The sequence below is a fragment of the Sebastes umbrosus genome, chromosome 22, assembly GCF_015220745.1.
Source record: "Sebastes umbrosus isolate fSebUmb1 chromosome 22, fSebUmb1.pri, whole genome shotgun sequence".
NCBI classification, from domain to species: domain Eukaryota; kingdom Metazoa; phylum Chordata; class Actinopteri; order Perciformes; family Sebastidae; genus Sebastes; species Sebastes umbrosus.
In genome coordinates this window covers 578,672-590,492 of record NC_051290.1, presented here as the reverse complement: position 1 = coordinate 590,492, position 11,821 = coordinate 578,672, and the positions used below count along the sequence as shown (strand labels likewise).

At 36.4% G+C, this 11,821-nt stretch overlaps 1 protein-coding gene across 4 annotated transcripts; it reads left to right on the top strand.

Moving 5' to 3' along the window:
* Positions 1 to 987: 987 nt before the first annotated feature.
* On the top strand, positions 988 to 10,839 carry LOC119481775 (phosphatidylcholine:ceramide cholinephosphotransferase 2-like). 4 transcript variants are annotated; one of them, XM_037758987.1, is made up of 7 exons: positions 988 to 1,144; positions 5,153 to 5,983; positions 6,632 to 6,749; positions 6,844 to 6,901; positions 6,997 to 7,092; positions 8,315 to 8,481; positions 9,386 to 9,559. In XM_037758987.1, exons 2-7 carry the CDS (start codon positions 5,445 to 5,447, stop codon positions 9,557 to 9,559), a joined length of 1,152 nt encoding a protein of 383 aa, XP_037614915.1. In that variant the 5' UTR covers positions 988 to 1,144; positions 5,153 to 5,444. The 4 variants fall into 4 exon arrangements, with proteins under 4 accessions (XP_037614915.1, XP_037614918.1, XP_037614917.1 ...); XM_037758990.1 differs by lacking the exon at positions 988 to 1,144 and adding an exon at positions 1,157 to 1,237; XM_037758989.1 differs by lacking the exon at positions 988 to 1,144 and adding an exon at positions 1,268 to 1,426.
* Positions 10,840 to 11,821: the final 982 nt, after the last annotated feature.

Genomic DNA, 11,821 nt, shown 5'->3' with positions numbered 1-11,821 from the left:
ATGTGACATAAATTGATATTTCTGTTTTTATTTGCTTTTTAATTTTTTTTTATCTTTATATCAATTCCCTTATTTAGTTACTCTTCTATTTAATGTTCCCTCTTTTTATTCATGTATTTATTTTTATTTAATTCAAAATTTATTAATTTATTAATTTTTGCATTTAGTATTTATTTATTTTTTAATTTGTGTATTTAATTTATTTTGTATGTAAGGCAAAATTAAACAGAAGCTACAAGAGATAAAGAGAATATCAATTTATGTCACAATTAATAATCAATATAATATTATTTTTGCTACATTATTACCAAAATAAATGAATAAATGACTCGATAAATAACTAAATAAATATTTCTTTAAATGTAACAAAAACAATATTAAAAATAAATGTAGCCGTTAATTCATTTCCATTTAATTAGTTGTCTTTGTATTGATTCCCTTTTTATATTAACTCTTCTGTTTATTTTTCCCTTTTATTTATCTATGTATTTATTTGTATTAAATTCAAATTATTTTTTATGTCACAATTAATAATTAATGGCTATATTTATTTTGTAATATTATTTTTGCTACATTATTACAAAAATAAATGTATAAATGACTCGATAAATAAATACATGTCTTCAAATGTAATAAAAATAATATTAAAATTAGAATATTATTTTTATGAATTCCCTTATTTACTTATTCTTCTGTTTAATTTTCCATTTATTTATAAATGTATTATTTCTTTTATTATTTTTCAATTTGTTTTTTGCATTTATTTTATATCTATTTTTAAATGCATTTGTTTATTTATATATTTTTAAATGCATTTATTTATTAATGCATCATTTTCCCTTTGCATTCAACCCCTCATTTATTTCCCCTAACTTATTTATTAACTCATAATTATTATATATTTTTATATTTATTAATGCATGCATGAACTCAGGTGAGTCGTCACCGGAAGCTGCAGCACCATATTTGGAGTGTAAACTGGTTCCTTCCTTGCACACGCCCAGGTGCGCGCTCACAGTGAATCAGAGCTGAGAGGAGGAGGAAGAGGAGGAGGAAGAGGAGGAGGAGGAGGAGAGTTTCTGGAGAGGAAGAGGAGAACAGACTGTGAGTTGTGAGAGGAAGAAGAGAAAAGCTGCAGTTTCAGGTGAGTTATGTATTATTCTTCAGCTGTGAGTTGATGTGTTTTCACCTGTTGGAGGTTTAAAAGAGGCCGAAACGTTCCGACAGGTGAGCTCAGGTGAGCTCCTCACTTCCTGTTGACGTCGACTACATGAAGGACGTTGTTGTCCAACTTTCACCTGAGTTATTTAACTCTTCTCGACGCTTCATCCACAGTTTGACATGTTGAAGTCTTTTATCAGGTGGAAACATTCACTGCTGCTCACCTGAGAACAGAAGAGCGACGTCAGAGTGACGTCAGAGTAACGTCAGAGTAACTTTTACTGTAATACCTGTTTTTTGTTTCTTCCGTTTAAAACGATCAACTCAGTATTCATCATCTGGTTCATAAAAACATTTAAAGTTATCTAATATTTAATATGATGATGAAAATCTGCAAAAAACCTCTTCACATGTCTATGTATGTATATATATATATATATATATATCTGCTTCACATGTGTATGTCTATATATGTGTATATATATATATATATATGTGTATGTAATTGTGTGTGTGTGTGCATACTTTATATATACAGTATATACATATATACACACATATACATGTATGTGTGTGTGTATGTATATATATATATATATATATATATATATACGTATGTGTGTTTACTGTATATATGTGCATATATATATATGCAGTTGTATATACTGTATATGTATGTGTGTATGTATGTATGTGTGTGAGTGTGTATGTATATATATATATATATATATATATATATATATATACACACACACACAGATATACAGGTATACATATACGTATTGTGTGTATATAAATACATATATGTATATATGTAAATATATGTTTTTTTTATTTATAATTTTTAAATTGAATATTTTGGGTTATTTGGACCAAAACAAATACATTTGAAGACTTTCAACTTAAAACACTGAATTAATCTGAATCAGAAATACTTTATTGATCCCCGGAGCGTTACAGCTGCTCTGATATACAAACATAAAGAAGTGTACTAAAATAGAACATAATACAACAATATAAACACAATGTATGTGAAGAAATATCAGAAAGTAATCAAATGAGAATATAAGAAATATGTACAAATATTTGCAATAAGACGTGCAATATATAACTAATAGTGTAAATAAGTAAATACTAAATACTAATAATAATAAATAGATAAATAAAGTGTTGATTTGTTGCAGCCCTGCGTCCGGTACCAGCGCTCCTCTCTCTCCCTCTGTCTCTCTCTCTCTCTCTCTCTCTCTCTCTCTCTCTCTCTCTCTCTCTCTCTCGTGTCGGTGAATCAGCTGTAATTAAGTTCTCGTGGTCTTAACTTCATTACAGTTAACGTCTCTGTTATTCTGCAGGCCGTAAACAGGAAGTGACACGTTACTGATGCTGTTAAATGCATCTTTAATATAATGTCACCAAGCTGCTGCTGAGATGGAAACGTCGACTTTAAACAACAAATATTCAAATTTCCAGCTTTCATAAAGGAGTTTATTTATGTATCCAACTTTATCTTTCTTTAGTTATTCCTCTTATTGAAATAATAACTGTGCTCATTTTACACTGTTTTATATTATTGGATATTAGCATTTTTACGTCCCTCAAAGAAGAGTGTTGGAAAAAAAAGACTTTAAATTAATATTTTGATGAGCGATTAATCTTTTCAATAATTCTTCAAGCAAAAACACCAAAAAAACTCTCTGTTAAATCCAACATATTTAGGTTTTAAACTTTATATTTATACATTTATATGAGTTACTTTACAGATCAAGATTTTTTAAATAAATATTAATATATAAATATTAAAAATATAATATATAATATAATAATACAAATATAATAATATATTATAGATATGATGTTTTGTTTTAAATTAAATTCCCAGACAATTTATACTGCGGCTGATTTTTAATTTAAAAATTGTTTGACTTTTCTGAGGACCTTTGATTATATAAAACTGTATTTCCACTCAGAATGATCCTGCCTGACGAGTTTCAAGCAGCAGGTTGTTGTTTCCACGAAGAAGTGAAAGTGTTGAACAGTCCAACACGTGTGTGTTTCAGCAAACATTCACTTCAGTGTGAACTGCAGTCGGAGCAGCAGCAGCAGGAGAGGAGGTATTTAGCAGGAGACGGAGACACAAATCAGTGTTGTCTCCGTCTGCAGCGGGTTTTAGTCCAAAACATGATTATTGTTTTACCTGAAACACAAACACTGACTGACTGAACTGCTGCTTCTCTTTCAGTGTTTCAGTCTCAATAAAAAACACTATATTTTATTAAAGGAAATAGTGACTTTGTTGGGGACTATTTTCAGTGGTGGATTAATCCATATTACGATACCTGTTAGTAGATACATTCACTGTTGGGCCGACTCTGCACATAAAAACTATTTAAAAAAAATTAATTAAAAAACATAAAGTAAAATAAAACAAAAAATAATAAAGTAAAAAATAAAATACAATAAAAAAATGTAATTAAAAACAAAAAGTAAAATAAAACAAATTATATTAATAATACAATTAGAATAAGTTAAATTAAATTAATAATAAAAATAAAAAGTGAAGTAAAAAACAATAATAAAAAATAAAAATAAGTTAAATCAAATTAATAATATAAATACTAAAAAGCAAAATAAAGTAATAAATAATAATAAAATAAGTTAAATTGAATTATAAATATGAATAAATAAAATGTAAAAAATATTAAAAGAAATAAATAAAAAATATTATAATTCAATAAAATAATAATAATAATATAATGAAATAAATAAAATATATAAAGTAAAATAAAATATAAAAAATAATAAAATAAGTAAAATAAAAAAAAAAATATTGAAATATTGTGTCAATCTAAAACTTGAGTTATGGTACCGATACCGAAACGAGGGATGCAACTAATTTCCAATTAATCTGACAATTAAATTAAGTTTCTTATTGTCAAAGTGATGTCTTTAAATCTGTTCATCCAAAAACACAAACAGATTCAGTTATATATGTGTCTATATATATATATATATATATATATATATATATACACTGAATCCTCACAACCACAGAAGAAGAAGACAAAATTACTTTAAACGATCAATCAGTTATCAAATTAGTTGGATTAATCGATTAAACAAAACAATACTTTTATAAACCACACTTTGAGATTCATAAACATTATTTATTTTTTTGTTTTTATTTGCAAAGAGCTTCAAACCGTCTTCTCAGATTAACGGTGACGTCAGCTGACGGACGAAGAGTCAGGTTTCTGTTTGATGACGTCAATGCTGTTTAACTCGTTTTCTACCCGAAGTCACGAGTGTGTGTGTGTGTGTCAGCCCCTGTGACACTAACAGGATGTGTGTGTGTGTGTGTGTGTGTGTATTTAAGGTGTGTGTGTTGGTGGGTGTGTTTCACAGGGAGTGCCTCCCTCAGGTTACTTAACAGTCAAACAGTCAAGATTCATTCTCACAACAGGCTGGTTCCTGGTGTGTGTGACTGTGTGTGTATATGTATACGTGTGTGTGTGTCGCTGTCTGTGTTTGTGTCTATGTCTGTGTGGGTGTGTGTGTGTGTGTGTCTGTGTGTCTGTGTCTGTGTGTATGTGCATACGTGTGTGTGTGTGTGCAGTAGGTTAGTAACCCGTCTGAACTCGATTAACTGCAGAGATAAAGAAAATTCCTGCATCCAACCGCCGTGGAGTTCAGCCGGTGTGTTTTCAGTTCAGTTCAGAACTTCATTGTGAATTTCTTCGATTTAGTGACGGACAGTTACCACGACAACGACACAGACGCTGCTGTAAAACGCAGCTCTTTACAGAAGCAGGTCACAGAGCGGCCGCGTGAGGTCGGATCGGATGCGATCAGCTGGCGACGTGTAGGTGGAATATAAAGTTTAATGAATGAAACGTGAGTTCTTCAGAAATGAAGTTCTGCACGAGACGGAGAAACGACTTTAATCTGTTTTAAAGGCCGTTTCTCTTATCAAGTAAAAATGTTTTTTTTATTTCAGGTTTTTGCTGACTCGTCCTGATCGACCAATCACCTGCCTTCCGTGTGACCTCACCAGTTGAACTCCAGATATTGATCAGATTATTGATCAGTCAGTCGATGACCCCGGACTGTTGGAATACTGTTATTGATCGCTGATACTGGACCAAAGCAGCCGATACCTGATGAAGGAATATCAAACCTCCACAGACGACTAAAGCTGCGTTCTAATTGGTCACATTACGAAGCCTGTGATTGGCTAGTGAACCAGGAAACTCGTCCTTATTGGTCAGAGAGTCATTAAAGGAAAAACGATGGCCGCGTCGGAGCTGATCCGGGACGACGCCGATGTGCGCCCCCATGTGGAAGTTAACGTGACCACAATAAATCCCGAGGCACCTCCGAGTGTTGCCAACGGTAACCCGACCCGCCACGACTCCCCGACGCCGCCCCCCGCCGACGACGCCCACGACGGCAAAAAGCAGCAGCCGGAGGGCAGCAGACTGAGCAACCTGCTGAAACAGAACCAGCTGATCCACTCGCTGAGCAGCGGGCTGCGGCGGCACTGCGACTACGTGAAGATCGTCATGCCGGAGGAGCGGGCCAACCACCTCCCCAAGGAGTGGTGGAAGACGGGCGTGGCCTTCCTCTACGCCCTGTTCATCCTCGTCTTCACCACTGTCATCATCACCGTCGTCCACGAGAGGGTGCCGGACAAGTCAGTGAGCCCGCCGCTGCCCGACAAGTTCTTCGACTACGTGGACCGCGTGCCCTGGGCCTTCACCGTCACCGAGGTCAACGGGCTCATCCTCTGTGGACTCTGGCTTGTCCAGCTGCTCTTCCTCAAACACAAGTACGACCGGCAGCTGGAATACATGTGGTTAAAGTACCAATAGAAGTACTGGCAGTACCAGTAGAAGTACCGGCAGTACTGGTAGAAGTACCGGCAGTACCGGTAGAAGTACCGGCAGTACCAGTAGAAGTAGTACCAGTAGAAGTACCGGCAGTACCAGTAGAAGTACCAGCAGTACCATTAGAAGTACCAGCAGTACCATTAGAAGTACGGGCAGCTACTGGCAGTACCAGTAGAAGTACCAGTAGAATTACTGGCAGTACCAGTAGAAGTAGTACCAGTAGAAGTACCGGTAGTACCAGTAGAAGTAGTACCAGTAGAAGTACCAGTAGAAGTACCAGTAGAAGTACTGTTAGTACCGAATAGCCGGGGCTTCGGAGTACTTTTACTTTGATTTAACTGCATTTTGCTGATAATTCTTCTGCACTTTAACTCAAGTAGCATTATGAATTTAGGACTTTACTTCTGGTTGTGCATTTAAAGAACATTTAAGAGTCGTAAAGTACCGTACTTATTATGTATTTCCATATGATGCTAGCCTAAAAGTAGATAGCTTAGCATGTAGTAAGATAATGAAGGTAAAGTTTAGCAGCAGCTCAGAGGAAAATAGAAGTATTTTATTAAAGTAAACCCGTCTTCTGTCTGCAGAGCGATCGTGGGTCGTCGCTGTTTCTTCCTGATCGGGACGCTCTACATGTATCGCTGCGTCACCATGTACATCACCACGCTGCCGGTACCTGGGAAACACATGGTCTGCGCTCCAAAGGTACGAACACACACACTGTTCATGAATACTAACATTATCTGCACGTTTACCCGTTTACCTCCATCACAGTAAATGTGTGTGCGTCTCTGTGCAGCTGTACAACGACTCCACGGGGAAGATCTGGAGGATTCTGAGGCTCATCTCAGGAGGAGGTAAAACCCAAACTCTGAATGTTTGAATTGACTAACTAATAACTACTGCTGATAATAATAATAAATCATAACTGCTCCGTGTGTTCGGTGTTCAGGTTTGTCTCTGACCGGAAATCACCTCATGTGTGGTGACTTCCTGTACAGCGGCCACACCGTCATGTTGACGCTCTCCTACCTCTTCATCAAAGAGTGTGAGTACACACACTTCTCACTTCTATCATTTATTTCAGTTTGCTCTGCTGATGTTTTATTTTTAATAACTAGAAGTATTTGTGACGACGCAGGTTGATTTATTCAACAATTAAAAATGTTTTTTTTACAAACTTTAATCTCTTAAAATTTCCTCTGAATCTGTTGAATTAGAAACATACAAAAAAAAGACAATAAAGTCATAATGTTTTAGAAATATAAACAGACATTTGTGTGTATATATATATATATATATATAACATTACGTTTTGGTGTCGTTATTCTTGTAACATTTTTCCTTTTTTTAGGCAAAGTGATTTAAAGCTTTACATAAAAGGCATTAAGAAAAGCAACGACACATTTAAATAGGATATAAACGAGTAAAATAAAATGGAAGTAAAAAAATAATATAATAATAAAATAGAATAAAAAGTGCAGTGCAAGATATGAACAGATCATCCCAATTTAATTTAAAATATTCTGACTAATATTTTATTGATTTTGCTAACATGTGTATAAATATTTATTAAGATATTTAGTAAATATCTAAATATTTAATTTAAACAGATTTAGATATTTATTAAGATAATTCGTAAATATCTAAATATTTCTTTAAAATCTGTTTAAATGGAATATTAAGATATTGATGTAAATATTTTATTTAAACAGATTTAGATATTTATTAAGATATTTAATTTCTTAATATATTTAATTTCTTAATATATTTATTAATATATTTAATTTATTAATATATTTAATTTATTCATGTATTTATAAAGATAATTAATAAATATCTTCATATTTAATTTAAACAGATTTAGATGTTAAGATATTTAATAAATATCTTAATATTTCTTTAAAATCTGTTTAAATTAAATATTAAGATATTGATGTAAATATTTTATTTAAACAGATTTAGATATTTATTAATATATTTAATTTATTAATATATTTAATAAATATCTAAATATTTTTCTAAAATCTGTTTAAATAAAATAGTAAGATAATGATGTAAATATTTTATTTAAACAGATTTAGATATTTATTAAGATATTTGATAAATATATATAAGTGAAAGTAATCTACTGTAACAGTTGCTGATGATGTACGACTTTTATTAAGGTCAGCTGACAACACTTTAATGCCAAAGAAAGACATAATAAATGTGAAGTGTACTGTAGTAGTACTACTACAACGTGTGTGTCTGTGTGTGTGTGTGTGCAGACTCTCCTCGCTGGATGTGGTGGTACCGCTGGTTCTGCTGGTTGCTCAGCGCCTCGGGAGTCCTCTGCATCCTGATCGCTCACGAGCACTACAGCATCGACGTGGTGGTCGGATACTTCGCCACCACCAGGACCTTCTGGTGGTACCACACCATGGCCAACACACACGTAGGTACCAGACGCAGGCAGTACTACGTGTACTTGTACTGCATATTGCTCCTAAGTGAGATTGAGGTCTGAGAAATGATGTCACTATGCATCAAGTTTTAAATCACATGACCTTCATTTACAGTACGGATGTGAAACGCTCTGGCTTGTTGGTATTTCTTTAAACCAATTACAGTCGTCTTGGGCGGCGCTAAGCCCAGGATGCAGCGACGAAGCCCTTCAAAAGAGATATCGGAAGGGGAGGAGAACGCTGGCTGAAATAGACTTATGCTGCATTCACATCAAGAGAGAAGCGACTTTTAACCTCGTTTTGCTCACGCGAGTCGGACCGCCGGGATCACTGGTGTTCATTCGCTCTAGACGGAGCTTGTCTCCATAGATACCAACAACATTTCCTCCATCAACCAGGAAGAAATAACCACTGTAGCTGCTTTGTATAGTTGGTGAAGTCCCATATATGTCAGAAAACCAAACTCTGTCGTGTCTGGTTTCATAACGTCACCCGGCGGCGAGCTGTATTCACATACAGTACCATCACACTGACTGTCTCTAGCAGCCACATGTCTCTGCTGAACGTATGAACCCACAATAAACAGATTGTGCTGTGATTTAATATCAATAAACAGATCAAAATTATGCTGAAATAACTACATAATGATGTTGATTAGTGGACAATCATGCAATTAACTGCGATTAAATATTTGAATCGATTGACAGCCCTAATTTTTATCCAACCAAAAACATTCTGTTTATTATATATCGTATACAAAAGCATCAAATAGTCCGATCTGAGGAGCTGTAAAAACAATAAATCAATAATCAAGAGTCGACTGACTCATCAACTAATTGATTAAACTAATTAAAGTAATGTCTTGTTATTAATATTGTGTGTATTTCTGCTCAGGCGCTGCGTCAAGCTCCCAACAACTACCTGTCGAGGACGTGGTGGAACCCCGTCTTCAACTTCCTGGAGAGGAACGTCCAGACGACGGTTCCCGTCGTGTTCTCGTGGCCGGTGGCGCTGCCTTCGTCCTGCAGGCAGCGCTACAGGATGGTGGAGGCGGGGAGGGACGAGTGACCCCGACGCTGAGACAGAAAGACGGAGGACTTTAACATCAGTTTATTTATTTATTTAGAACCAGCATTTCCAGCTCTCTCCTGAGGAAGAGACGTTTACCTTATCATGATCGCCAGTTTAATCCCCAAAAAAGGTCACCGTGCGGTTCATCATCCTACCGGATCTGACGTGAAACGTTCAGACTCACGTGGACGATGAACTTCCAACAGGAAGAAGACAAGTCGTTAAAAGTTTCACTTCACTGCCGGATGCTGCTCTCGTCCTCATCACATCTTTGTCTTATTCTCTGTTACTTGATTGTAAACACAAACGCTGTTGCTCTCTCTGGATGGTTCAGCAGCAGGAACCATGAAAGGAAACATCGTGAGGCTTGTGACGGTTTATCATCACGCCGTTCGTTGGAGGTTTACTCGCCGTGCTTCTGACGCGTCTTTGGTTGCAGCCGTATTTTCGATCCGTGCATGTTATCTATCATAACAAACATCTCTGTCTCGATCTAATTTAACATTTAAATTAGTTTCAAGTGCCCAAAAGAGTTTCAGAAAAGTGCTAGTAAGTCCAAACTACCGATTCTGACAAAATGGAGTTAAACTTCCAACCTGCTGCCGTAGATGTGGAGGGATGAAACAGCAACAGATGAACCAGCTGAGGAGGTGAAAAGCAGCTTTCACAATACAGGAATTATCACGACGATGCTTACTAACTGCTAGCACAGGGATGTGTTTGCTTTTAGCGTCTACGTGTAGACAGACAGCTGGGATACCAGTGTTAATGCCTGTAATGTGTGTGGACCTGGAGGACTAAAACGTGTCGCCACTAGGGGGCAGATTAGAGTCAAATCACACCAGAATATCTTTCAGAAGAACTTCCAAATGTCCATAAACATGAACAGAACTAAACACGGTGACATAACTGGTGCAGTGTGACCTGCAGAAATCACACACCTAACACGAAGAGGTTTGGATGTCACAAAAGGTTGTGCAGAAACAGAACCTGAATTTCTTAAATGTCAAATGTTGTAAACGCAAGCAGCCGTACAAGAACTCGTCTAAATAAATAACAGCCTGAAATTGGAAGAATTGGGATTTAAATCAGGAACTATCTAGTTATGAGAATGAAACTACAATCTAATCAGAATTTCTGAAACTTTTAGTTTTCGTTTTCGGTGTTACAAACGTGATTCGGGCCGATAGTAGGGATGCTAATTTTAAACATTTTCATAACCGATAACCGACCCTCGTTAACCGATTATTAACCGTTAACCGACAAGATTAGTGCGTCTCATGCAATCTTAGTAGCTACGATGCTGCGTGTAGTGTCGCGGACATGCAGCCACTTTCCCAGTAAAAGTCTCCACCGCACATTTAGTTTAGTTTAGCAGGTTGTCAGCTGTGTGTCTGCCCGGAGGAACTTTAGCGAGTGTCCAACAAACAGTGTGTGTGTTTGTGCTACGTTAGCAGCTCTATTATTGCCGGAGGCTTCGTGCTCGCCGCCGCCACACGTAGTCTGCGTAACTTTAGCGAGTTTCCAACAGACCGTGTGTGTGTTGGCGGGGAGTGTGAGGTTGTTGGTGGCGTTCTAGCTGTGAACGTAGGTGTAGCAGTGTGTGTGCGGTTTATTTGTCGGTGAATAAATACTACTGAACTACAACTCCTCTGCTCTGCTCAAGAGAGCTGGAGAGACCGAAGCCGACTTCCTGTATCCTGCAACTCCGGCTCCGCCTCTTAAAGTGGGCTGTTAAGGTGGACCAGCTTTTCTCCTTAAAGAGACGAGCCGCTCCTCTGAGACGCTCAGCTTTTTAATTAATTATCAATATATCTTTTAGCCGAAATCGGTTAAAATGCTTAATGTCGGTTAACGGTTAATTATTAACATCCCTAGTCGATACCAAAAACGTGAAGGGTCGTGTCTAGAAGCTAAATCCCCAAGGTGAGAAAACGTTTGCCTCGCTGCCCGACAACCTATCGCAACCCTAACCATTCAAGGCCGACGCCTACCTTTAACCATCTCACGAGAGTGTCGCAACTTCAGCAGCGGTTTTGGAGCCAAGATGGCTGCGGCTCCAAACAAACCATTTGATTCCAGCTGTCAGAACTCGTCACATCTGGACTTATCAACGAGACAAAATGTCCTCAAAACGAAGTTCTGCTGCGTTGTCAAAGTGAACACTGAGAAGTCCTCACCAGTGGAATATTTAACGAGTATTGTTGTGAATGTCTTTCTGTACTTGATTATTGTTTAAGTTATATTTACCAGATGTGT

Bases quoted from the DNA above. Each gene is read 5' to 3' on its own strand.
- LOC119481775 (XM_037758988.1), top strand. From the start codon at position 5,445: ATGGCCGCGTCGGAGCTGATCCGGGACGACGCCGATGTGCGCCCCCAT. The intron at 5,984-6,631 runs GTACGACCGGCA...TTCTGTCTGCAG, and splicing joins CTGCTCTTCCTCAAACACAA to AGCGATCGTGGGTCGTCGCT. The intron at 8,482-9,385 runs GTAGGTACCAGA...ATTTCTGCTCAG, and splicing joins ACACCATGGCCAACACACAC to GCGCTGCGTCAAGCTCCCAA.